The 26,521-nt window shown below is 55.7% G+C and overlaps 8 protein-coding genes across 8 annotated transcripts; 4 read left to right on the top strand and 4 right to left on the bottom strand.

Moving 5' to 3' along the window:
• Positions 1 to 302: 302 nt before the first annotated feature.
• Positions 303 to 4,108, top strand: J7T54_001633 (uncharacterized protein; the record flags this gene model as incomplete). The annotated part of the gene is made up of 6 exons (XM_051503650.1): positions 303 to 319; positions 371 to 3,217; positions 3,441 to 3,644; positions 3,717 to 3,864; positions 3,920 to 4,022; positions 4,077 to 4,108. 6 exons carry the CDS (start codon positions 303 to 305, stop codon positions 4,106 to 4,108), a joined length of 3,351 nt encoding a protein of 1,116 aa, XP_051364613.1.
• A 164-nt stretch (positions 4,109 to 4,272) lies between these two features.
• On the bottom strand, positions 4,273 to 6,912 carry J7T54_001632 (DNA cross-link repair protein-like protein; the record flags this gene model as incomplete). Its single annotated transcript, XM_051503649.1, has 1 exon — positions 4,273 to 6,912. The coding sequence occupies one exon, from the start codon at positions 6,910 to 6,912 to the stop codon at positions 4,273 to 4,275; it is 2,640 nt and encodes an 879-aa protein (XP_051364612.1).
• Positions 6,913 to 8,673: 1,761 nt separating this feature from the next.
• Positions 8,674 to 11,223, top strand: J7T54_001631 (Serine/threonine-protein kinase-like protein; the record flags this gene model as incomplete). Its single annotated transcript, XM_051503648.1, has 1 exon — positions 8,674 to 11,223. The coding sequence occupies one exon, from the start codon at positions 8,674 to 8,676 to the stop codon at positions 11,221 to 11,223; it is 2,550 nt and encodes an 849-aa protein (XP_051364611.1).
• Positions 11,224 to 11,375: 152 nt separating this feature from the next.
• Positions 11,376 to 14,424, bottom strand: J7T54_001630 (DNA replication checkpoint protein-like protein; the record flags this gene model as incomplete). Its single annotated transcript, XM_051503647.1, has 3 exons — positions 11,376 to 13,060; positions 13,110 to 13,538; positions 13,584 to 14,424. The coding sequence occupies 3 exons, from the start codon at positions 14,422 to 14,424 to the stop codon at positions 11,376 to 11,378; spliced, it is 2,955 nt and encodes a 984-aa protein (XP_051364610.1).
• Positions 14,425 to 14,715: 291 nt separating this feature from the next.
• J7T54_001629 (ubiquitin-activating enzyme E1 C) lies at positions 14,716 to 16,278 on the top strand (the record flags this gene model as incomplete). The annotated part of the gene is made up of 5 exons (XM_051503646.1): positions 14,716 to 14,777; positions 14,834 to 14,932; positions 15,009 to 15,014; positions 15,074 to 15,153; positions 15,218 to 16,278. The coding sequence occupies 5 exons, from the start codon at positions 14,716 to 14,718 to the stop codon at positions 16,276 to 16,278; spliced, it is 1,308 nt and encodes a 435-aa protein (XP_051364609.1).
• A 182-nt stretch (positions 16,279 to 16,460) lies between these two features.
• J7T54_001628 (DNA-directed RNA polymerases I and III subunit-like protein) lies at positions 16,461 to 17,667 on the bottom strand (the record flags this gene model as incomplete). Its single annotated transcript, XM_051503645.1, has 2 exons — positions 16,461 to 17,540; positions 17,602 to 17,667. The coding sequence occupies 2 exons, from the start codon at positions 17,665 to 17,667 to the stop codon at positions 16,461 to 16,463; spliced, it is 1,146 nt and encodes a 381-aa protein (XP_051364608.1).
• A 331-nt stretch (positions 17,668 to 17,998) lies between these two features.
• J7T54_001627 (Nucleoporin-like protein) lies at positions 17,999 to 22,771 on the bottom strand (the record flags this gene model as incomplete). The annotated part of the gene is made up of 3 exons (XM_051503644.1): positions 17,999 to 21,930; positions 21,981 to 22,635; positions 22,691 to 22,771. The coding sequence occupies 3 exons, from the start codon at positions 22,769 to 22,771 to the stop codon at positions 17,999 to 18,001; spliced, it is 4,668 nt and encodes a 1,555-aa protein (XP_051364607.1).
• Positions 22,772 to 23,717: 946 nt separating this feature from the next.
• On the top strand, positions 23,718 to 25,141 carry J7T54_001626 (uncharacterized protein; the record flags this gene model as incomplete). Its single annotated transcript, XM_051503643.1, has 3 exons — positions 23,718 to 23,910; positions 23,969 to 24,918; positions 24,968 to 25,141. 3 exons carry the CDS (start codon positions 23,718 to 23,720, stop codon positions 25,139 to 25,141), a joined length of 1,317 nt encoding a protein of 438 aa, XP_051364606.1.
• Positions 25,142 to 26,521: the final 1,380 nt, after the last annotated feature.

Below are 26,521 nucleotides of genomic sequence, written 5' to 3'. Positions count from 1 at the left end.
CGTTGTCACTCGTTGGGCCCGTTGCGAGATGTCCCTGGAGGTTGGAGCTGTCTGACGATGGAGGTGGGGCCGAAACGGTGGCTCAGCTGTCGAGGAGGACGTCAGAGGAGTGCATCCACGTGACTGCGAAATGAGGCGCGTCGCAGCCGAAGCGACAGTGGGTCCGGTCCGTCTGGAAGAGCGGCGATTATCGATAAGAGGGAAAAAAATATCCCACCTTTGAGCCAGGCGTGTCGCAAAGTTGGGCTCGTATACCTGGTTGAGTTGATTGGGATTGCATAATACCTGACTTGGAGGGCAATATGGTCAAGTCATACCTGTAAGTATCGCCAATTTATCTCAAGGAGTTTTCTGGACTAATTGCCTGCAGAAAGTACGAGCACGCCAAATCCTTTGGTGTTGTCGCCTCGGCCACCTCCAATCTCGTCTGGCACTCCAAGGATCGCAATGGCGCCAGCGCCGGCCAGGTAGTGGTGGCTGCGAACGAAGAGGTGTTGTGCTGGGATATCAAGAAAGGCGAACTACTGAGCCGCTGGAAAGACCCACGTTGCACCGATCCCGTTACCGCGATAGCCCAAAGCCGAACCGATCCCGACATTTTCGCCGTTGGATACGAAGATGGAAGCATCCGCCTGTGGGACAGCAAGATTGCGACAGTGATAGTCAACTTTAATGGCCATAAGTCTGCCGTGACGAAGTTGGCCTTTGACAAGTCCGGCGTGAGGCTGGCAAGCGGTTCGAAAGACACGGATGTCATCCTTTGGGACCTGGTGGCAGAAGTAGGGCAGTTCAAGCTGCGAGGGCACAAGGATCAAGTCACCGGCCTGGCCTTTGTTGAGCCAGAACCCGAAGTGCAGGATGAAGACGGAACGCAGGCGATGGTGGTTGATGGCGAGAGCGCCCACGAAGGGTTCCTCATCACCACGGGAAAGGACTCCCTTCTAAAGCTCTGGGATCTTTCGTCACGACACTGCATCGAAACGCATATTTCCCAGACCAATGGCGAGTGTTGGGCGCTGGGAATATCTCCGGATCTGAGCGGGTGCATCACAGCTGGCAACGATGGCGAGATGAAGGTATGGTCGCTGGATTCCGCCGGGTTGGCCGCGACCGCGCGCCAGGTCGAGACGGCCACGATACATTTTCTACGAGATCGAGGAACCCTCCATCGCCTGGGCAAAGATCGCACGACCGAAATTATCTTCCACCCCAAGCGTGACTACTTTGTAGTGCACGGCTCAGAGAAGGCCGCCGAGATCTGGCGGATGAGATCAGATGCAGAGGTTAAGAAAGGACTTGCAAGGAAAAGGAGGCGTCGTCGTGAGAAAGCAAAGGACGCAAAGCAGGAGGATGAGGCCATGGAGAATGGCGATGAGCAAGATGGCGACATCTCCACAGCCGACATCAGTGACATTTTCGTGCTATATGTCACGGTCAGGACCGGCGGCAAGGTTCGATCCACAGGCTGGGCGCACAGCAGCGGGCACAAGAATCTCAATCTAGTCGTTGGGACCACGAACAACCAGATCGAATACTACACGGCCCCCGTCAAGGAGAAGAGCGATCGCAAGAGCAAAGACGACGCTCCAGATTACACCCGAGCTCTCTCAGTGGAACTGCCAGGTCACAGAACAGACATACGCGCTCTGTCACTGAGCTCCGACGACAAGATGCTGGCATCCGCATCCAATGGCACACTTAAAATTTGGAACGTCAAGACGCAGAGTTGCATCAGGACGTTTGACTGCGGCTATGCCCTCTGCTGCTCCTTCCTGCCCGGCGACAAGGTTGTCGTCGTTGGTACCAAGAGCGGAGAGTTGCAGCTGTTCGATGTTGCGTCAGCATCCCTACTGGACAGTGTCCAGGCACACGACGGGGCCATTTGGGCACTTGCTCTTCACCCAGATGGGCGCTCGGTGGTGTCTGGGAGTGCAGACAAGTCAGCCAAATTCTGGAACTTTAAGATTGTGCAGGAAGAGGTCCTTGGAACCACACGAACCACACCAAAACTCAAGCTGGTGCAGGCCAAGATCCTGAAGGTGTCAGACGATGTCCTGAGCTTGAAGTTCTCTCCGGATGCGAAGATTATAGCAGTGGCGCTATTGGACAACACAGTCAAGGTGTTCTTCGTGGACACGCTCAAGCTATATCTCAACCTTTACGGTCACAAGCTACCTGTGCTGAGCATGGACATATCTTACGACAGCAAGCTCATTGTCACCAGCTCGGCAGACAAGAACATTCGAGTATGGGGTCTCGACTTTGGCGACTGCCACAAGGCACTGTTCGGTCACAAGGACAGTATTCTTCAGGTCGCTTTCGTGCCGCATAATTCCGACGGCAATGGCCACCATTTCTTCAGCAGCAGTAAGGACAAGACAATCCGCTACTGGGACGCGGACAAGTTTGAGCAGATCCAACGTCTCGACGGGCATCACGGCGAAGTTTGGTCCATTGCGATCAGCCACAGTGGGAACTTTCTCGTGAGTGCGGGCCACGACAAGAGTATCCGGGTCTGGGACGAGACGGACGAGCAGATCTTCCTCGAGGAAGAGCGCGAGAAGGAGATTGAGGAGCTGTACGAGAGCACGCTCACGCAGTCCCTGGAGAAGGACCAGGACGTCGCCGACGACGACGAGATCGGTGCCGCCAGCAAGCAAACCACCGAGACTCTCATGGCAGGAGAGCGCATCGCCGAGGCCCTCGAGCTTGGCATCACTGACCTCAACATTATGAAAGAGTACGAACAGGCCAAGCTCACGGACCCACATGCGCCCTACCCTCAACGCAACCCCATTTTCCTAGCTCTGGGCAACATCAGCGCAGAGCAACATGTGTTGTCCGTGCTTCAGCGCATCAAGGCTGCTGCTCTGCACGATGCCTTGCTCGTCCTGCCCTTCTCGACTGTCCCCATGCTCTTCACATTCCTCAACATTTTCGCGATGCGCTCCATGAACATCCCTCTCACCTGTCGCATCTTGTTCTTCATGCTCAAGACGCACCATCGACAGGTTGTCGCCAGCCGCACGATGAGGGTCATGTTGGATGGTATCCGGATGAATCTGCGCGCGTCGTTGAAGAGGCAAAAGGACGAAATGGGCGTGAACATTGCAGCCCTCAAAATCGTAGGTATGCAGGTTCGGGAGGCGAGCGTCAAGGACTATGTCGATGAGAACTGGACAGAGGAGAATGATGAGAGGGGCCCAAAGAAGAGGACGTTTGTTGATGTAGCATAGAAGGCGCGGGCACAGGCGTTCAGGATATCACTAGCACAGTCACAATTAGACGCAATGGATACAACAGTAGGAATAGCACGGATGAAATAATATGTGTAAGGATTGTGTTCATTTCATTGACATGATGTAAACACCAATGAAGCCTTGATGAGATGAGTGTATCTGAGCTGCATTTGGTATCACGTGACATGTGCTACTGCTCAGACTCGGGCGCCACACCATGACCATGAAGCTGCCCATCATCCATCGCGCCATCATCAGTCCCCCAAGCACGAGACAGTACACTTTTCAGTCCATTTGGTTGAAAATTTTGACGGTCGAGAACCTGTTCCAAAAGCTGCGACGGCGCCCCTGTCCATTTCGACCACCGCTGTTCAAACTCAACTCATCAACGATGCTATTCTTCAGGTGCGTCAACTAATGCCCGACCGCAACCCTCATCGCAGCTGGTGGTCTGTGCATGTGCTTACAGTTTTTCAGTTTCTTCAAGACTCTCATCGATCATGAGGTGACCGTCGAGCTCAAGAACGACATTCAGCTTCGCGGGACCCTCAAAAGCGTAGACCAGTATCTCAACATCAAGCTCGATGATATATCGGTGGTGGAGGAACTCAAATATCCTCACCTCGTACGTTTTGCCGCCCTCAACTTTCGAAGCAGAGATGGGAACTGACATGCCACAGAGCTCGGTCAAGAACGTCTTTATCCGCGGATCCGTGGTGAGATATGTTCACCTGCCCGCGGGGTCTGTGGACACACAACTGCTCGAGGATGCGACACGGAGAGGTTCGTTCGACGATACGTGGAAACTAGTTGCGGACACCGCTGACACATTCACAGAGGCAGCCGCGCAGCAATCAAAGGCAAAATAAGGGATGGGATTTCTTTCTTGGGAAATGAACAGCAAAGGCCGCGCCTTGAGCCACTCCATGCCGAGGTCGCACACATCACGGGAAGATTCTGGCATGCATTTGAGGCGTTGGAATAGGTCATACAGGCGGCACCGAGCGCTATGCAGGTTATGATACAATGAGATCTACCACAAGACTCGGCCACCTTTGCCCGGTTTGGCATCCCACATTTCACCCTGGATTATGTCTGGATCCCTTCCCTCGACTACTGGGTTGACCAATCCACACCGTCTACGCTCCGATATCCAACGATCTATCCAAGCCTTCATCCTTGTCCGTGACTGCTCGCTGCCAACGTTGACTGTGGGAATGACCTTCTCGATCCCCAAGCTCATGACAAACAAGGCGAGTTCGCGGAAACTACTATGCTCGGAGTATGGCACGCCAAAGCACATGGCCTCACTTGTGCTACCTCTTTGAGCGACGAAATCCTTGTATCCGAACCTGGTGCGCCACCCTGTACTATGAAGGATCTGTTCGGAAGGTATCGTGCTAGGAGGCGTGTTTGCGCCAATAGCCTTCGAATTGGTTGGTCGGAAATTCCAGCCGCTTGGTCGGAATCCGACAATCCGACTGAAGTGTGGTTTGTACCCATTGAGATACTCTTGCAAGGTCTCGGCACGAATCTCCATGAGCATCTGCATGTGGACTTGCGCCTCGATCGGGTCCGAAGTGAGTCGTTCTGTGAGCTCAGGGATATCCAAGTGCTTGCAGATTTTCATTTTGACTGGTGACACGAATATCTTGGAATCGAGTGCCTGGGCAATAGCAAGACATATTCGTTCTTTTCCAATCGAGTATGTACCGCATATAACCAGCAGACGCTGCTTTGGTGGGTTTTTTTCTTGTTCCTCTGTTTTGGCGTTGACGGTGTTGAAATATTTGCTCACAGCAGGCGTGCCCAGGGCTTTGGCGGATCTCTCCCACACGTCGTCCTTGCACTTGGGATCAGCAGACATGTTGGCGCATAGATCGGCGCAAGCCTGGATGACATCGTCTTGCGGTGGGAAGGAGTATCGTGGATTGAGATATGTCGTGTCGAGATAGCATATATCTATCTTCTGCTGCCTCACTTTGCCCGAGACAGCATCGGTGAGTTCCGGTCGTAATAGGGGATGCTCAACGTGCGCAGGACATGCTCGGAAATCCCCGCAATGCAGTATGCGCTTCATACGACTATTACTGCCAATAGCCATCTTCTTCTCAAACAAGAAAAGAGAGCTGCCTGGGCAGTGGTTTGCTGGAATCATGGTTACGGTCGCTCCATCGGTTCCCGGTATCTCGTAGGACCGGTCAAAGTCAATCGCGACCACCCACTTGCCAGCAGTGCCAAGCTGCTTACGGACCAGGCTTCCTGTGACCTTGCTACAGTATATTGGGCCATGGGTCCACCTTGCCGTGAGGCCAATGTAATGATCGCTGTGGAAATGGCTCAGGAAATAGGCCTGGCACCCCTCGATGGCACCGTAGCGGAACGCATCGACACAGATCGAGAAGCCTGGCATGATCTTATAAAAGGGACAAGTGCGCTCGTACGCGGGGCGGCCTCGACTTGCTTTCTCCGTTGCTGCCGCCGCTGCCCATGCTGTGTCCTCGGCGTTGTTGGACATGAGCTTGGAGAAAGCTGACCTAGGGGCGCCGTTTGATGACGAACTGCCCTCCAGAGGGTTTGTCTGCGCAGGCCTGGGCACGGCTGATTTTGAGAACCTCTTGCTGATGTCCACCGAGTCAACACGAGGAGCTGGCGGAATGGCATCGGACGGGTCTGGCTTGACGCGCATCGCGGAGGTTGCTACAACAGCGGCACTCAATGGCTCATCTTTGATCAAAGGCGGCGCGTTGCCATCAATGCACAGATTGACGTGACGGGACGCTTCATCGGACGAGAGACCGACAATGCTCCCGTGGCACATTGGGCAGCATTGGTCTGCAGTCCCATCGTCAATAAAATCTTCCATGACCTCCTCGCCATCAAAAGCGCCAGCCGCTTCAAGTTCAGCAGCTTCCAGGAGAGCCTGCTCTCGCATGAAGCGCATTTCACGTAGCTCTTCACCAGCAAAACCGTGAAGATCAGCATCATCGAATTCATGGGTCTCCCCAAAGTCATTGTCGTCTGCGTTTGGCACGCAAGAGGACTCTTCATGTTTGAGTGGTGGAGGATCGTTCGGTGCCGTCTTGGTCGAAGACTCGGAATCGGGAAGTTCCTTTTTGACGGGGGTCGATGACGAAGACGTTGGGCCAGCTTCAGCCGTCGCGTGCCCAATTTGGCTTTGGGCACCGTCTCCGGTGGGATTTATGGTGCTTGCGTCCTCTTCGTCTTTGACTTCGTCCTCGTCCTCGTCACCTTCGGAATCAGAATCCATGATGAAGGGGCCTTTAGGTCGCACTTTGCGTTTGCTCACAGCAACGTTGCTTGCCACCGTTGCATCCGATTCTTCATCTTTACAATTTGCTTTCTTTGTGTCTTCGCAATTGTCCACACGGATCCTCCTCCTCTTCACTGGTGACGAGACCTCATTAAAGCGGCTCTCTTCATCTACTCCATAAAGATCGTCTTCGGGTTCTCCATTTGCGCCGTTTGCCGTCCCGGCTTCCCCAATGAACAGGGAATCCTCGGGCTTTTCTGTTTTCTTGAAGAAGCTGAGTATGCTCGTGTTCGTTTTGACTGGTTTGACTGGTTTGGCATTCGCTGTGAAGCTGGCTGCGCTGAGTTTGGTTTGTTTCTTCGGGGTCTGCGTGCGACGTGCTTTGGCAGATGCTGGCATGGTGAAGAAGATATTTGGGTGGGAACAGTCGAGGCCGTGGATGGGTTCAACTGGGAGTATCTGTCCATCACATTGTACTTGTGACCGTTGGTTGCCAAGGACGGAAGTACAGGGTCTCAAAAGTTGACGTTGAGGGGAGAACCCGCCAACACGACCCGCGTTAATGACCCGTATAACCACCACGGGGGCCAAACGCGAAGTCATGTGACTGCAAGTGGGCGTTGGGAATTGCTCCGTCACCAAGTCCATTGACAGTTGGCTACCCTGGAGATCCATCCACTCGATTTGTCGCTGCCATCGTGTTCGATTGCTGCCCATGCAATCAGATTTGAGTATAATAATGTTACTATTAGACACGAATTTGACCAGACTCAATCTAAAAGGTGAATCGATCGTCAGATCATGCATGTGATTTGTCGTTGAGGCTGGTGCAGCTCCTCCCAAGTTACCCCAATTTTTGACACGGGTGGACGTGCCAGCCCAAATGCAAACAATCACCAGCTCGCTCAACCATCGTTTGGTGATTGTGTCGACACTTGAAATGCAATCTTGCCATGTCATGTGAGATACTAATGTATATGAAAGAGACCGCGTTGCGCCATGCTGATAACTAATATAGCTATGCTGAACACGACTGCGGCTTTGCAGCACAGAACCGTGCTGCCAGCGTCGGCCAGCCCTGAAACGCTCATACATCTGCTTCAGAAACACACATTTTTCATCCAGTGTGATCCTCACATGGTTTCCTACGACAAGGTCTCAACGTCTTCACCAGCACCTGCCATCCCATCGGAGCGCAAAGTTGCTGCTCTGCCAGGGCGGGAACCCGAGTGCTACAAGGTGACAGATCGCGTACACGCTCTGCCGGCTGGTCTCTGGGACAAAGACGTGGAGAGCATATACGAGTTTGTTGATATCGAGAAAGGGACCTTTGTGAGAATCAGAAGTCCCCTGGGGGTGACCATGGAGACGGTCTGGGAAGTCCATGGGGGAGATCGAGGCCATGAGCTCGTCGAGGACGTTGTAATCAAGTGCTCCAGATTATTGATCGGCACAGTCCGAGGAACCTGTGAAGTCGGGTGGGAAGGCATCCATGCGAAGATGGTAGACCGTTTACTGGACACGCGCGAGGGAGTGACTAAAACCGCCTAAGCTGTCTGCGGGCCGGACCAAGCATTCATCATGTCAATTACAAGATTTTGGCTCCGAGCTTCATCAGTAGCGTCGCCCACAGCGAGCTTCGGCGCGCTTCTCGATCTCTAGCCTTGGACGTCGATGGCAGCATAAGTGTCTTAAAGAGCCTTTCGATATAGAGCCTTTCATTCGCCTTTCAACGAACATTAATTACCCCTTTACCATAGGCGAGGACTTGCAGATACAGTGCAGCGTTAGACTATTCTACCAGGTAGGTCAGGTACACGTATATCCACGCGGGACGGGGCATCATTCTGCCGACTGGAGCCTTCCACCTTGTGGCTGAAAGGGGGTTAGCGCCTAAACCCCTAAGTCAACCTTCAAGCTCCAGCAACTCGCGTTCAGGTCAAGTGTCCATGTAATGAACGATTGACTCTGATATCAATTCTTTTCCACGTCCTGGTGGCGCATAATTCTCTCACGCATATCGAAAGGCCTGGGGCCTGGAGCAGCCGGGTTGGTTCCATGATGTGAGAGCGTATGGCTTCGCCCATTCATTGGACTCCTGAACGTCTCAACCTCAACCACCGGACTCACGCGACAGCGTGAGCGGAATCCTTATCAATAATGGCATCCCTTCAAGTGCGCTGGCCGGAGACTTCGGTTACCAAGCAAAAGGCCATTGACGATGCGGTCAAGATGCAGAAGAGAGTTGTGGAAGACTGCAACAAGGGAGGCAAAGAGCCGCCACCTTATCAACTGTCGGAACTCATCGGCAAGGGCAGTTTTGGCCGAGTCTACAAAGCAACTGCACTGAAGACGAAGCAGCTCGTTGCGGTCAAGATCATCGACATTGATCAGAGTGACACAATGGACCCACGACTCGCAGATACTTACAGTGACCTTCTGAAAGAGATCAACGCGCTTCAGATGCTGGGACGGACAGGAGCCAAGAACGTCAACCTGGTCATTGAAGCCCTTCCTGTGGCCCAGTCGATGTGGATGATCACCGAGTATTGCGCCGGAGGCAGCGTGTCGACCCTCATGCAGCCCACGGCACCTGGAGGATTGCAAGAGAAATGGGTCATCCCGATCTTGCGTGAGACAGCCGAAGCAATATTCTGGGTCCACGGCCAAGGCATCATCCATCGAGATATCAAATGCGCCAATGTCCTGGTCACCGAGCCGGGCGACGTCCAGCTTTGTGACTTTGGCGTGGCAGGAGTCATCGAGACCAAATTCGACAAGAGGACCACAGTGATCGGTACACCGCACTGGATGGCGCCGGAACTGTTTGATGATTCAGCCTCATATGGAACTGAGGTCGACATCTGGGCCTTTGGTGCCATGGTGTACGAAATCGCATCGGGACTCCCTCCCAATGTCCATGCAGGCATGGACTTCTCCAAGCTAGGCAACTACCTGAAGAATAACACCCCTAGGCTTGAGGGCGACCAGTATTCCCCGGGACTGAAGGATCTGATTTCGTACTGTCTGCAGCATGATCCGGCGAAGAGACCCAACATCAACCAGATTCAGCGTCACGGATATATCCACAACACCAGTGAAGCGTATCCGACAAACACATTGTCCCACCTCGTCAAGGGCTTCAAGCTGTGGGAATCACAGGGAGGTGCACGCAGGTCTCTGTTCGGCCTAGGTGGTGCGCAGGCGCCCGATGACCTCGATTTGGCCGCGATGCCTAACGACGAATGGAACTTTAGCACCACCGCAGACTTCGACCGGCAAGTGTTCAAAGACGGTAACGCCCAAGACGTCTTCGACGCGTACGGCAACAATGTCGACTACAGCCAGGAAAAGTCGTTCGAGGCGACGGCGCGGCCACAGCAACAAAAGGTCAAGGGACGTAGACGTCCGCCCCCACAGCTACCCTCGATCAAGGCGCCTCTAGAAAAGATCTTTGACCCGAACACAATGTCCAATTATGAGGACAATTCAAGAACATACTATGGCAGGCTGGGCCCCTTCCCAGAGAATGAAATGTACCCCCCGCCAACCTCAGATCTACCCCTACGAAATGACTCAGCACCAGCCCCCGATGTGCGCGAATCCCTCATTGACCTAGACGCGTCGCTAGATGGAGGTGACTTGGCAAGCTTTGTCGATCTGAACACAATACGGGCAGGCGGTTCACGTACGTCTCTGGACTACAACGACTATGGCGGTCCGCACAATTACGACGACGCACCGCTCAGTGATCCCGTCGACGGCGGGAAAGGAGACCGGCGGACGCAAGACTGGAAGTTTCCTTCTGCGGCGCCGCAGCCACCCGCCTCAGCAAACCCCGAGGTATTCAGATTCCCGGCGACCGATGCCCCCGCGAACCCGGCGGCCTTCAAGTTCCCCATGACCGACGACCCGGTCCCCAGCGCGGGCCGACCATCACTGCTCCATCGCCCCACGGAGCCCATTCCCGCGTCGGCGACGTTCAACGACCTGGCGCCGTCTCAACCGCACCACATGGACAACCGCGCCTCCGTGGGCAGCCTCATTGACCTGGACATGGGCCTCGTAGCCCCCATACCCCATTTCTCGCGTCCCTCCAACGACTGGACGAGGCCTTCAACGTCTCACTCGGAGGCAGGATCCGTCAGCGGCTCTGAATTCGGCAGCGCCAACCCCTTTGAGCTCGAGAAGCACACTTCGGTCTATGCCACACCATCGACGTATCGCGAGCCGTCGATATACGTCTCCGACGACTCGGAGTTTGCCAACGCCGTCGCAGATATACCATCCTTCCAGGATCCCCATGCTCAGGATCACGACCTGACCAAGATACCGGTCACCGAGCAAGCACGGCCGTATTCGTTAAGTCAATTCGCCGACATGGACCCCGAGGATATGGATGGCCCCACGCCTCAGGCGGGAGGACCGCAAGACTTAGCTTATTTCCCGCCATCGCTGTCGCAGCAGCACCTGCAGCAACAGATGGACCAGCCTCTGCAGAACAACGGGCCCATGTTGCCCCTACTGCCCATGGCGCCCTCACCGCAGGTGTTGCAGGGTCAGGCTTCGAATCACGAGGTCAAGGAGGAGCTTCGACGGATGGCCATGTGTCTCGAGGATCACCTCCATCATCTGAACGTCTACCTAGATGGGCTGCCGGTGAGGAACACTGGCTCAACTAGATCCGAGTCAGGAAGCGAGGCTATTTGAGATTCTTCTTACTAACATGGGTTGGTTCGGTGTTGCCACACGTATATAAAGACAAGTGCAAGGGGTTCTGGGTATCTTCAGGGAAACATAGATAGGCGTTGGGCACGCGAGAGCTGGGCACCCGACATTGTGTACTTGCTCAGAATAAAGATTCAAAATCCGATCATATCCCCCATGAGTAGCGCCTGGTACTTCTCCATCGCCTCCCCCAGTCTGATTAACACACCAGCAGCCAGCATCTTCACCTCATTCTCCTCGCCGCCGTCATCGCCCCGAGTCCTCTCAAACACGCCGCTCACCCATTCCCGCGTCTCGACTACTTGGCGACCTTGTGACTGGCACAGGCCCCGCATGTCGCCCTCGTTGACGGCTATCAAGGACGACATGGCCACGTGCCAGCCCTTGAGTGAACTCAGCGCTCCAAGGACATGCTGCCGTACACTCAACAGAAGATCCCACAGCTCGGACGTCAGTTGCGGCAGCGACAGTGTCGATGGCCCAGCCGCGTGGATAATGACCCCAAGAGTCTGAAGGTAGACGCCAAGCAGGACCTGGTTGAGTACGACAGGCTTGGCGGATCGAAGGGCGACTTGGAAGTGTGCTGTCAATGGCGAGAAGAAGGACCCGGCGAGCACGGCCGCTGTGGTGTTGGGTATGGCGCGAACACGGGGTTTCTTCCCTGCGGATGACTTATAGCGTTTGGTGAAGGTCTGTAGCTTCAGAGCGTCGGGCCCCAGTGACGTGTCGGCTGCTTCTGCTGCGAGGGGCTCGAGGAATGTTGATGTCAGGGACCTTGTGACGTTGTCTAGCGCCGTCGGAGGTAAGGTTTTGAGACTTGATCCAGGTACTGTGCTGCTGCGCGTCTGGTCGCTTAGATAAAGCCTCTCTATATTCTCTGGTAGTCGCTTGGACGCGAAAGCATCGACCTGGCGCTTGGACTCGCCGTATCCGGCCAGCTCCCGTGCAGCGAGACCGAGAGTGACGAGGATCGTCGTGCGCTGGGACAGGGAGTAGTCTCCCTGAAAAAAGGTCCGCGCAAACCACGGACCCATGGTCTTTGGCTGAGAAACCACCAAAGCAACGAGGGACTGCAACTTCAGTTCGTCAAAGTCCTCCATCTCGAACTTGTCCTGGACAGCCACCATCAAGTTTGCAAGCTCATCGGCATGCGCGCTGACTTCAGTACCGTAATTGGCTTTCCTCCGAAGCAGCGACGGCGCTGTCTGCAGGGCTAGCTTCTGCTTCTCGTAGCTCTCCGAGTCCCGGAAATAGTTTATGAGATCACGTACGTATACCGGCGGCCTGAGCTTGTTCCTCTGGACGAGTGTCGCATCGTCATCCGAGTCCTCGGGATCCGAGCCTTTGGCATACGGCACCAAGTCGTCATCCTCCTCCTCTTCATCCGAGTCATCGACTATCTCGATGATAGTACGAGGCTTGACAGATGTTATTGGCTCTAGAGCCGGTTTCGGCTTCTTCTTTGGCGGCTTCGATTGTTGAGGTGTGGTTTGCACCTTGTGCACGACCGGTAGGTCTTGGCTCAGCAAGGCTTCGGAAGACCCAACGACGTCCTTCACTTGGGCCAGGGCTTTGAGGCGAGCTGCATCCTCCGTATCGAGCTCCTCCATCTTGAAATCAAGCTTCTGGCCCTTGCTGTCCACCAGCGAGGAGAGAACCTCGCCCACCACCATGCCGAGGAAGCGTGCCCGAACCTGCGTGGCTGCAATTCGATTTGAGATACTGCCGAGGTAGGCACTTGAGCGAAGAAGCATGGCTAGCTTGACGGGCGAGGCTCGTGACACATAACCTGCGCTCAAAAGCAGGATCTCGGCGTGCACTACCAAGGCATCAGTGATAGGGGTATTCCGCGAGGGCAACAGACTTACCGTCCTGCTGAAGAATAGCGGCGTGTCGTATATAAAGCCCATCTCCAAACTGCGCGAGGCTCTTCTCCAGAACATCCGTGGTGACATCTCTATCCTGCGCGAGCACTGCGATGACGGATCTACGCAGAGCAGTGGCATGTCCGAGACCTGCTCCGGAAGCAGAGGTGCACCATCGCACCAACTCCTGCACGCGACTGTCGTGACCCTTTGTGACAGAGTGTATGAGGCCAGCGACAGCTGCGATGGTCGGGTCAGAGCCATCTTGCTGGAGCGCTAGGCTGTCCAAGAACCTGGCTGAGAGATGTTGCAGTAAAGTTGCTAGGACCTTTCGTGTTTGTGATGGCGAACTGAGGCACACGTTGCCAAACAGCTCTGGGTCACCGTCTTGGTGGAGAAGCAGGTCGTTGGTTAGAGTCTCGATCAAATTGTCTACCACGAGTCAGCCAGAACACATTGTGGATGTATGTGACTCACCTGCGTAACCAAGAGAGAGTCCTCTATGAAACAGGCTAGAGCAGAATAGAAGCGGCGGCTCTTGATGCTGGCTCCTGACACAAGCTACAATATTACTACCAAGCCAGCGACTGAAGTCAGGTCCATCTGCAAGCCACCGACAGTCCTGCTTCACGCCATCATGACCAATGACGGAAACAGCCTCCGCAGCTACAGAGAGCAACTTGCCACTCGTCAATATCGACAGCAGCGACTGGCTCTGTGCGGTTCTAAGAGCCTCGCTGTGGAGTCCGGTGGTCGAGGCAAACCACACACGCCTGATAGCTGTGTTGCCGTGAAGCACGGTTGCTAGCAGCTCAATGAATATCGAGATGTGCAGCTTCGAGTCTGGTCTCTTTGAATCCCTAGCCGACAGTTTGATCTCCTGCAGCAGCGCTTTCACATTGGCCACCAGGGCATTGATGCCAGCCACGCTGCGCAAGCAGTCGACGAAAAGCTCCAGGTCATGCACACCTGCATCGTCCTCATTGGAATGATCCTGGAGAACGATCCAGTAATTGGGCGCAATTTCAGTCACCAGGGTGTGAATGATTGCAGCGCTCGTCGGACTTGGCGTGTGAAGGCTGAACGGACTGGTGGCTCCCGGGGAACGACAAAGGCACTCCAAAATCGATATGAGCTGGTCATAGTCCGGTTGGGCTTTCAGGCCATCCAATGCCGCGTCTGGGGTCGTTATCTGGACGGGCTGAGCTTGAGCATGTGCATGCCCTGATGGCTTCGATTCCGTGAAGAGAGTTTCGTCATCTCGGTCCTTAGCTGCCTTGAGATAGGTCGTGCTTATTGGCGTAAACAACTCGTCCATGATACTGAGCCAGCCCCTGGGTGGCAGACTACGGGCAGGTCATTGTCAGAGAGGATTGATTGCTGGATTGGCTTACTGAGATGAGAAAGCAAGCTTCTCACCGAACGCAGCTTCATCATCTGTCGTAGACGCGGTGGATGTCTGCCCCACCTTCACCGAACTTCACCGACCCTCACCGAATATATCCATCCCAACACCCGCGAGCACTCACTCACATCACCTAATCACGCGGCGGCACACTGTTTCCTACTGTGTAATAGTTCTCAAGTCAAGTTCCTCTTAAGGCTCACGATGAGTGCGACAACACAGGCGCCGGCGAGCGCTGCATCGCCCGTCGACGAAGATGCGAGATGGTGAGATACGTCGCTCGTAACTAAAGTCGGCGCTCACTTGTCCTGACGGCCATTAGGAAGTATCTCAACCATATTCGCCAGACGCCTGGGCCCTTTACCGACCCGGCATCGCAAGACGAGGTCGCCATGCGAATGTTTGACAACTTCAAAGTCCTGTATGTCGGATGATCGATTCCTCCCGCGTTTTCGCCGCCTCTCGTTCGTGTCGTGACGTGCTGACCCCTACGACAGAGTCATGTCAGTATCTCCCTGGGCCCTGTATCGCTGGAACATGTCCTGACAATGGAAACCTGCAGTGGCGCGGGTGGCCTAGGCTGCGAGATCCTCAAGAACCTCGCCATGTCCCGCTTCAGGGATATCCACGTGATAGACATGGGTGCGTCCGCCGGTGTCATCCTTGGATCGACTCGGAGTGAGGACGTGCGTGCTCACATGCCTAGATACCATTGACATATCGAACCTCAACCGCCAGTTCCTCTTTCGCAAGGCAGACGTCGGCAGCTACAAGGCGGAGGTTGCCGCGCGATTCGTCATGAACCGCGTCACAGGCGTCTCCATTACAGCACACAACAAGACGATTCAAGAATTCGACCTCGACTTCTACCGCCAATTCCAGCTTGTCATCTGCGGACTGGACAGTATCGAGGCCCGGCGGTGGATCAACAGCACTCTCGTCACCATTGCCGAAGAGGGCGATCCCGACTCCATCAAGCCACTCATCGATGGCGGGACCGAGGGGTTCAAAGGCCAAGCGCGCGTGGTGCTGCCCTCGTTCACATCGTGCATCGAGTGCCAGCTGGACATGCACGCGCCACGCGCCGCTGTGCCGTTGTGCACCATTGCCTCCATCCCTCGCCAGCCGGAGCACTGCATCGAGTGGGCGCACGTCATTGCCTGGGACCAGGAAAAGCCCTTCCCCAAGCTGGACAAGGACGACCCGGAGCACGTCACCTGGCTGTTCAACAAGGCGGCGAAGCGTGCCGACGAGTTTGGCATTCCCGGCGTCACCTACTCGCTCACCCAGGGCACCATCAAGAATATCATCCCAGCCATTGCCTCGACAAACGCCATCATCGCCGCCGCCTGCTGTAACGAGGCCTTCAAGCTCGCGACGAGCTCGGTGCAGTGCCTCGGCTTCGAGAACAACTACATGATGTACTCGGGCAACGACAGCATCTACACCTACACGTTCAACCACCAGAAGAAGCCAGACTGTCCCGTGTGCAGCGACCAGAGTCGTCCCTTGGACGTCGACCCCAAGTCCACGCTGCAGGAGCTCCTCGACTCGCTCGCCATACGCCCAGAGGCACAGCTCAGGACGCCCTCGATACGCGCCGAGGGCAAGTCGCTGTACATGCGAGCGCCGCCCCAGCTGGAGGAGCAGACGAGGCCGAACCTGACAAAGACCCTGCTAGAGCTGGGCCTGGCGGATGGGCAGTACGTGAATGTGACGGACAAGGCGTTCAACACGCAGTTTGACTTTACGCTGGTCTTTAAATGACATGGACGTGTAGAGAGGCAAGTACAGAAGTCAAGGTGTTATCATGGTATCATTTTATTGCCCTCTCTAGTACCCAGAAACCAAAGCGCATGGCTGAGACAAAAATACAAGACGTAAAAAACTCCGGCCAGTGTTGTACAGCAGATTGTATAGTGCACGCATTTATTTTAGGCTGGCTAGCCTCACCGCACCATGTCCATGACCTGCTGCTCCAGCTTCTTGCACTTGAGCTTCATGTGCTTGACCGACTCCATAAACAGCTCGTCGCTGTCCCACTGGCCCGAGCTCTCAATGGAGAAGATGAAGTGATCCCGGCGCCGCCCGAGCTTGACCTTGCCCTCAAACTCGGCGTGCCGAAGACACTCCCTGCTGACTGTGTCGCGCATGGGGTCGGCGACGACGGCCTTGATCTCGCCGGCGTGGCCCTCGTAGCCGCTGCCCTGCTGGGCGGCCTCCGTCGTGGAGACCTTGTCGAGCGCAATGACGCCATCGGGGAAGCACTTTTGGAACTTTTCGGCATCGGCGCCCAGGATGGGGCGGGTGATCTTGATGATGGGCATGAGGCGGTAGGAGGCGGTGGCGACGGGGGAGAACTTGGCGTGGTCGGCGCCGATGCCCTTGTGCATGTGCATGGTCAGGCTGATCTGCTGGCCGGGCCGCATCTTGGCGATGAGAATGTCCGGGTGGACGGGGGCGATGGCGTCGTCGCCTGCAAAGTACTGGTCCTGAGCGCCGGTGGGGTGGAAGACAATGTCGCGGGCGTAGACGTGGGCGTTGTGGTAGGCCTTGCGGGGGTCGTCCTCGCGCGGGTCGGCGTCCTCGTTGAGGGTGCACTTGACGTCGAGCTCGAGCGAGACAGTGTTCCAGTCGAACGAGTTTGTGTACGGGTCCTCCCCGGGCTCGGGCTTCTTGTGCCACTTGAGGAAGTTGTGCAGCCCTTCCTTGCCGCCCTTGAAGGGGATCAGGCCCAGGCGGTGGGCGAGGACCTCGTCCTGGACGACAGAGGTGTTGTTCTCGATGAAGACGTTCTCGACGGCGAGCGTGGGAATCTCGGAGATGAGAACGCGGCGGAAGGCGTTGGAGAGGGAGGCGTCGATGCCCATGAGCGAGAAGGAGGCGTGGAAGGGGTCGTTCTGGTGGAAGTCGACGCTGAAGCCATCGCGGAACCGATTGAGAGAGAAGGCCTCATCCTCGCCAGGGACGTGGCCTGGGAAGTCGACCGACGTGTTGTGCGTCACGGTCTCCTTGTGGATGCCCACGGTCTGTCCTGGGTCAGCAGCCATTGACGGCGATCGCAGCGCCTCGGGGGAAGGGGAATCTAACATTGCGCTTCTCCAGCTCCTCGGCGTCTGGCGCGTTCGTCCAGCTGGCCTTCTTTGACGGCGCCATGATGCGTGTTGAGCTGGGTGATGATCAATGTGTTGGAAGGGGTCGGGAAATTTTTCGATGCCCCTCCAAATCCGGTCGGACAAGCGGCAACTTTTTTGGAGGCCGGTCAGTCGGGGGGTCCATCTCCGTCTCACCGAGAAGTTGGAATCCACCCTCAGACTCTCCAACAACGTGTGTTTGTCAAGGTAGTTACTGTCGCAGAGTAGTCGCTTGAGACGGTGACAGAGTTAATCGCACGAATAGCCGCTTTGGCCAGATACACAGTAATACCTACACACATCTCGACTACACAATCCGCTATCCATATTCCCATCCCCTGCTCGAGACCTTCCTAATCAATGTCCTCCGTGTTCCAGACCTGCACGCCTTTCTTCTCCACGTGGTCCTTCAGCATACCCAACACGGCCTGCCTCTTGGCCCGCTTATCCATCAGCGCCTTCTTCTCCTCCGCGCTGAACCCGCTGAGCTTCTTGCGCGGCGTCGACGACCGAGCCGGGCTGCCCCCCATCGAGCCAACGCTGGCAGAGAAGCTGTGCCGGAAGCTTCGTGACGGCGTCACCGGATCCGGCGAGAACATGACGCTCTTCCTAGGCTGCGGCGTCGCCGTCGGTGTCGCATCGCGCCCCGCGGACGACAGACGCATCTTGCGCAGCTGCGTCTCCAGTACATCCACGTCGCCGCTGCGTCTCTCCGCCATGGCCGTCATCTTCGCAATCGTCCGCATGACCGCCTCCACCGTGGGCATGTTGCCAGTCCGTTTTCCTGACGCGCCAGAAGCGGACGCCAGCCGTGTCCTCAAGATCGACAGAGCACTCTCGGCTTCAGCCAACAGCTTGGAGAACTCCTTCAGAATCCGTCGAAGCTCGTTCTGCTGTGCGGCTTGCTCGGCCGTGAGCGGCAAGGCCAGTGTGGCCTCGGTCTCGTCAGCGCTCGTTCTGGCCGCCTTGATCTTATCGAGATCGGCGCATTTCGCCTTGACCCGATGGATTTCCCGTGCGAGATGCTGGCACGCTTCCAGCTTGGCATCCAGTCCAGTCACGCGGCCTTGTTGCAGATCATGACGCATATCATTGTCCAAGATCCGGCCGAGCTCGTCCACCTCACAGAGTACCCAGTCTTCAGCAATCTCAAGGTCCTCCTTGTTGCGCCCGTTCTCAAGCCGGTTGTCCACGTGTCCCTTGATGAATTCCTTGACCGAACGCGAGTTCAGCCCGACTGTGTCGATCATCGAGTTGATGTCGCGGTATACGGCTTCCACCTGGGCTGGTATACTATCCTGTGCCGGTGGCGCCGTGTTGACATGGGCCACAAACTCGTCCAGAACTAGCTTGCCCTGTAGCTCGGATGACAGTAGTGCCTTGACCTGCTCATCGTCTTCGTCAACCAGCGGCTGGGCTTCTTCTTTCTCACGTCGCTCTCTGGCCAGCCTGTGCCTCCTGGCAACAGGGTCCTCCATTGGTTGCTCGCGCTCGCCACCAGTCGCCTGTTGGTGCGCAGGTTGTGCACCTCTGGGCTTGATCATTTGCGAGGCCATCCCCGGTGCACTCACCGATCGGTTCTGCTCAGGGCGCAGCAAGCGGTTTGGTACTGCCGCCCGCACGGGGCTGGGCGACCTGGGGCTACTCTCTTGGGGCCGAGGGAAAATCGGCGTGTTTTGACCAAGCTGGCCAAATAAGGATGCCTTGGGACGCTGTTGACTGGGCTGGGCAGTCGCTGGGGTGGTAGACCCCACATCCTCCTGGAACGAGCCTTGAGGGGTGTAGGTTGCATGAAGCCCACTGCTCTCGGGGCTCAGATCCTTCGCAACATCGACTCCGCTGCCTTCAGACGTGATGTTGTCATCTTCTCCCTCACCCTCAGCGTCTTCATCCGTTACCTCACCTGTCTCATCCTCGCCCTCCTCTTCGCCCTCCTCTTCGCCCTCCTCTTCGCCCTCTTCCTCATCTCCCACTTCTCCATTCTCGTCTTCTTCTTCTTCGTCCCCATCGCCGCCATCGTCGTCCGAGCCATCATCGTCCAGGTTGCTCTCCTCTTCGTCCGAATCCGGCCCATCCACGGGTGCTTGCAAGTACTTTGCAAAGGGGTTGTTGGGATCCGAGGCGTTGCTCGCCTTCCCTTGATCGAAGACGGAGACAGGCGTCTTTGCTGCCTTGGGCGCCTCGAAAGGGTTTACCGGTTTGGTGAAATCCGGTGGTAGAGGAGCGTCATCGAGCCTGCTCTGACTCTGTCTCTCCTTTCGTGCCTCGCCCTCCGACTTTGGCTGGCTTTTCGGCTTAGATGGCGCAAAGTCGGGTGGCAGTGGCGCATGTTCCGCCTTAGCAGTCTCATTGCTGGGCTCAGCGCTGGTCTTTGCTGCAGTCGATGCTGCCGAGGACGCCGAGGAGTCTCCCACTGGATAGTTTGGTTTGCTCGTAGGGTCTGGTGGCAATGGAGGCTCGGCCTCTTGAGGCCGAGGCGCTGTCTTCTGTGGGCTGAATGGGTTTAGTCTAGACGATTGCGAGGGACCACTCTTAGTCCCGAAGAGGCTCTTGCCAGTATCGGGGGCCGGTGTAGGTTGGCCGAACAAGGAAGACCCAGGGGCTGGCGAGCTTCCAGCGGTCCCCGAGCCACCTAGTCGAAAGGCTCCTGGTGTGTTCTGCGGTGTGGTCGACTCGGGGCTTTGCTGCGAGCCAAGTACATTCTGGCGAGAAGTGGGCTGCGGGGTTTGCTCTTCCGATGGCTCGTCGTCCATCTCACTGTCCTTGGCCGGTGTCGCTGGGGTCTTGCTCGCCGAGTCAAGAGCCGCCCCAAATCCGTTGCCAAACATGCTTCCACCAGAGTCTGTGCTTGGCTTGTGCGTCTCGTTTTCGGCTGACGCATCTGGCTTGAAGGAGCTCTTCAGTTCGAATTTTTGCGAGCCGAAAGGTGACTTAGTTGAATCAACAGACGGGGCAAATGGATTGGGCTTTGTTGAGCTTCCGGTCCCAAAGACGCTCGGTTGCTGGCTGGCCCCTGCTGACCCGAATGGGCTCGCATTGGCGCCACTTCCAAAATTACTCGACTTGGGTTGGCTCGGTGCACCAAAAACACTTGGCTTGTTTTCGGTGCTTGTTGAACCAAAAGGACTGCCGCTGGACTGAGCAGGCACACCAAAGGCACTCGGCTGGGAACTGCCACCTAGCACGCTAGAGCCTCCGGTGTTCGCTGCCAAAGAGCCAAAGCCACCTTTGCTCGCGAATCCGGAGAAACCCCCGGATTCCTGTTGGGTTGACGAGCCTCCCGCGGCGGCAGCGAAAGGGCTACCCCCTGGGCTTTTCGACCCGAGGCTAGAGAAACCGGTCTGGCCAAAGGCAGGTGCAGCGCTACTGCCATTCGCCCAAGGTGAGCTTCTGATGCCAACCTGCGACGACTGGCCAAATGTACTCGGCTTGCCGAAAGCAGGCCCCGAGGGAGATGTAGCACCGCCGAATCCTGACTGGCCAAAGGCTGCGCCGCCTGTCTGGGGAGAGGCGCCTGAAGTCCCGGCACTACCCCATAATGATGGCTTTGCGCCTAGCTGCGACGAAGAACCAAAGGATGGAGCGGCTGGGGCTGATGGTTGCCCGAAGGCAGAGCCTCCTGCGCTTCCGAGAGGAGCACTAGTTGTCGTGGAGGTTGGAGCTGCGTTGAGGGCCATTCCACTTGCTGCACTATCTGCCGCTGCCAAATGGGGGTATTCGATGCCCTTTTTCACAGCGTCGTTGTAGACGCACCACCATGAGCACAGCAGACCTTCGTGTGTGAGAGCCCAAAGACCAGGGAGAGGAGTAGCAGATTCGTTCAACTCCTCGTCTGCAGGAATTGGGCGGTAGACCTTTTCCTTGCTTGACAAATCCAGCGCGATACCAACAGGAACGGAGTCATCCATCGAGTCAGTCATCGGCAACGTGGGCCTTGAGGTGTCCTCGAGCATTTCGGTGGTTGTGAAGACACCCGTGATAGTATCAGCGGGTTGATCTGAGGCAAGTGGCTTTTTTGATCTGCTGAGAACCCCAATGTCGGGGTTGGCTGTGGATGCAATAACGAGAAGATCTTGTAGATCGGGGGGGAAGTCGCGCAAGCGCAAGAGCGCGTGGTGAGGTGGCTTCTCCGCGTTGAATGGCTCTACAGGATCCGAGATTCTCTGGAAGCCAAATTTGGACGGAGGTTCGCGGGTGATGATGTTGTACACCGAGTTCGGGGAGGTACCGTTGCTGGAATATATAGCAAGCCACAAGTGGTTCTCCAACCAGAAAAGCGAGGACACTGCAATAGTTAGCCGGCCATTGGCTTGGTACTTTGATGATAGAAATTACCGTAATGGTTGTCTGCGTTAGGCGGCCTGGGGATCTCAGCCTTGCTCTCCCCTTCTGGAGTTAACTGGCGAATGGTCCCGTCTGAGAGTCCGGCACAGAGTTGTTTGCCCTTCGCGCTCCATCCCGCACAGCTGACTTGGGACAGCAAAGGATTGCTTAACGCGCGCTCTTTCAGGTTCGCCATGCACAGGTTGCCATTCGTTGTCACCGCCGCACATAGCTCTGCCTTCTCAGCTGTAGGGTTGGGTATTAGGCCGCGCAGCGACTCCCCGTTTGTCGGAAGTTCGAATGCCGAACTTGTGTTTCCAGACAAGAGACTTTGCACCTCGTATACTGCAAGACCGCCCCCGGCCTCTGCGGAGAGGATCAGGTAGTTCTCGTCGGCCGTAAACGCGAGATGCGAGACACGCATGGGCATCTGAAGCTTGAGCTCGGGCTCGAAGCTGCGCACTTCAAAGTCACCATCCTTGGGACTATCGAACGCCTTGCGGACCTTGTCGGTTGTCGCTATCGTGATGTAATCTGGGCCAGCGGCGGCTACGAGGCCCCTTCCGGATGCAACACTGAGGAGGCTAGCAGTCGGCTCGGGCAGCTTCGTCCACGCTGAGGTCAGGCGAACCTTGGCTTCACCGTTGATGGATCTGAAGCCAATTTCCTACAGCGTCCATGTCAGTGGCCACGTGCCGTAGCATCTTAAAGGTGAAACTCACATCTGTCTGTATGGTTTGCAAGTCAGGTCCAACGGCCTGCGACCCAGCGGCAGCGCCCACACCGAACCCAGCAGAGGCCATGTTACGCGCCTTTATCGAAGTAGCATATGGGGTTGCTGTATATCGATTCTGATTTTGCTATTGTGCCTTTGACTTTCGGATCTCGGGTGCGCTGGGTCGTCGGGCGCGTCTACCGAAGCTTGTCCAGGCCTGCGTTTCGTGCAGGCGGGAGATGTAGGTTGGGCAAGACAGTCAATTCTCGTCGCAATGCGCTGGTGAGGGAGCGGGTCGGCTGGATGACTGTGCTTTCTTGTGTTGATGAGGCAGGCTGATAGTTGCAAGTTGTTGCCTGTATCGAGGTCCAGCCACTCGTCTTGGCGGCAGCTGCAGGTGCGATTGAACTTTTTTGAACCTGGAGCTTGGAGCCTTCGAGCGATCGCGCCTACCCGCAGGGAACGTGTATCTTGACTAACCTATTGTTGACCCAGTCACGCACGGGCTCCACCACTTGTCATCATCATTGAACTGGAAGAACGTAGCAACAGCCTACAGGTGGTACATTGGCTGGCCAAACATATATGATAATCTCACGAGCCGTGGAATCAAACTATTACCTTCTAAGTCTACAAAACTTCCCTTCAATCACGCTCTCTTGCCATTCAGGTCTATCCAGTGGCAGTAGGCGCATTCCCTGAATCCGAAGATCTGCCGGCTAGACGACCGGACGGCCTGCAACGGCAAGTCGAGGTCCCCTGGCGACAGGGGTTTGTGTCTCCAAGCTGGTGTCCAGCCGACAGGGTCTCCGTTTCTGCGACGGTGGCCTCAACTTCGACAGCTTTCCTTTTCTTTGTTGTCTCCGTTCATTTCCGTGTGGCTGCTCTTCCGCGACTTTGCAGGAGGCAGTTGACAACAACACATCCATTCCAATTGACAATTGCCAATTGCCCTGCTTTCTCGTGACGACTAAGCGCGCGCAGTTCAGGCAACTCGCCCGGTCCTTGGTCTCGCGGCCCCAGCGTACTCCAACATGCCTCCCCGATCCAGATTCACAAGGCTTGATGCCTTCACCAAGACGGTCGATGAAGCTCGCGTGCGAACCACTAGCGGAGGTATAGTGACAATTGTGTCACTGCTGGTGGTGTTGATACTGGCGTGGGGCGAATGGGCAGACTACAGGAAGACGGTGATACATCCCGAGCTGATCGTGGACAAGGGCAGAGGTAAGAATTAGCCCCTGGCCGACATGGCCCGACTTGAGCCTCACTGATGACTTGCAAGGCGAACGAATGGAGATCCATCTCAACATGACATTTCCCAAGATGCCATGCGAACTGCTGACCTTGGACGTGATGGATGTGTCGGGCGAACAACAACATGGCGTCAGGCATGGAATCAACAAAGTCCGCCTCCAACCTCTGTCAAAGGGCGGGAAGGTCATCGACGTCAAGACCCTCAATCTTCACGATGATTCGGCTCTTCATCTGGATCCCGAGTACTGTGGCGACTGCTACGGAGCACCTAGCCCCTCGAACGCCATCAAGCCAGGCTGCTGCAACACTTGCGACGAGGTTAGGGAGGCCTACGCGCAGGCTTCATGGGCTTTTGGTCGGGGCGAGAATGTCGAGCAGTGCGAGCGTGAACATTATTCTGAGAAGCTGGACGAACAGCGTGCTGAAGGCTGCCGTATCGAGGGTAGTCTTCAGGTGAACAAGGTCGTTGGTAACTTCCACCTGGCCCCGGGCCGTAGTTTCAGCAACGGCAACACGCACGTGCACGATCTCAAAAACTACGTCGAAACGCCCAAGGGTCAATCGCACGATTTCACCCACATCATTCACTCACTGCGTTTCGGGCCCCAGCTGCCCGAATCCATTGCCCAGAAGATTGGCGGCAAGGACGTCTTTGGAAACAACCATCACACCAACCCGCTTGACGGCACTCGACAGGACACTAGGGATCCAAACTACAACTTCATGTATTTCCTGAAGATCGTTCCGACGTCCTTCCTACCTCTGGGCTGGGAAAGGAAGGTCCAGAAGATGACGAGCTATCTCAGTCAGAACGCTGAACTTGGCATGCTGGGCACTGCTGCAGACGGCAGCCTTGAGACCCATCAGTATTCTGTGACTAGCCATAAGAGGAGCTTGTCTGGTGGCGATGACTCTGCGGAAGGCCACGCCGAACGCCTGCACTCGCGAGGCGGCATTCCGGGCGTCTTCTTTTCATATGTGAGTGAATTTCACACCGCACATGGGTGGCCATTGCTAATACTGTCAGGATATCTCACCCATGAAAGTCATCAACCGCGAGGAGCAGAACAAGACCTTCCTCGGGTTTCTTGCAGGACTTTGCGCTATCGTCGGCGGCACCTTGACTGTAGCTGCGGCCGTGGACCGCGGTCTTTTTGAAGGAGCGACGAGACTCAAGAAGATGAGGTCGAAGGACTTGTAAATACCAGTCTGGGTATGGGGAGCTATCCAGGGGTGTATCTACTGTGTGTATGGCTTGAGGATTTACTATTGACTTGGTGCATGGTTTCAGGCGTTAGGTATAAAACCGGGCATGGGCATTTGGGGAGCGAAGAAGATGAAAACAGCAAGATCTCGACATACTCGTTCGGGAGTGACACTGACGAAACACTGTGCAAGTTGCCTCCATTTCCTGTAGGATTCTTTGCGTTGGCCACGAATACTATGTCTCGTTCGCGGATCACCTCACTTGTTGCACAAGGGGCGAGCTGTTATCTCAACCTCACATGAACCTTATGCGTGTCTCTCAGCTTTGGGTTCTGCTGACGACCTCGGCCATAGCCTGTCCATGCCAACAGGCCCATTGGACTTGCAAATAGTATTCTTACTAGGCAAGAAAATGACCCGGGTGGTTGGCGTCTGATATCATCCAGCTGTTGCGTACGCCGTACAACGATCCAGTGCCGGTAGTGCTTACCCCTGAATAAGGCAACGATTGATACCCCGCCAGCGGTTGACGTCTCGCCGTTATGCCCGGTCAATCACAAGCTGTAGCGAGGTAATTGCAACGCGCGAGTATTTACTCACTACAAGTACCTGATCCCACGATTCTAGACTCCGGTGGCTATTGGTTATTATTAATAACCGTAAGTATGCTTCATGCTGAAATTAAGCCACCGTTCGGTACTTTATCCGTATAATTGTGGCGGCCAGACAGACCCGCTACGAGCAAGCCTCCGCTAGCTTGCAGGTCAGCTGCTCGTGTTGAAAATGACCCCACGGTCACTAGGCACCCAAGAGCGACTTGCGAGAAGTGCTCATTTGCAGGAAATATGCTTTGCTTTTAATGAGGATGCATGGTGCAAGGATACAGTATGTAATGACCAAGATTGGTTCAGTACGACTGGCTGTAGGCGATTTCCTTTGCTGGTGTGACTGGCCCCATGCACCCCAGACAAAAGGCTGACGCTGTCAGTGACGAGCGAAAAGTCCCTGAAGGCGTCGACTGGCTGATAAGGGTGTAGAGCGCAAAATAAGCGAGCTGATAAGCCCGCTGATTGCAGCGACCTGTTGCACTCTAATATAGTCATCACTGCGCCACAGTAGCCGGAACCGCCACTAACGCACGGGGCTGGGTCTGGATCAAACACCGTCGCAAGTCCGTGACTGACGGCTAGCCAGCGGTTCGCGAGGGCTATTCCATTTCAACAACGACGCCCGACCTTCCCTCTAAAGTGATTGAGTATTCGTTACCCGTATATCGCCTCACACGATCGCCAACCGACCCCTCGACACTCTTTTCGTGAGCAAATACGACGTCAGGACCTTCGGTCCTTGCTCGACCTAGCGCCAGATCAGAACA

The sequence above is a fragment of the Emericellopsis cladophorae genome, assembly GCF_022114955.1.
Source record: "Emericellopsis cladophorae strain MUM 19.33 chromosome Unknown NODE_6_length_900724_cov_123_231613, whole genome shotgun sequence".
In the NCBI taxonomy this organism is placed as follows: domain Eukaryota; kingdom Fungi; phylum Ascomycota; class Sordariomycetes; order Hypocreales; family Bionectriaceae; genus Emericellopsis; species Emericellopsis cladophorae.
This window is presented reverse-complemented; position numbering and strand designations above follow the sequence as displayed.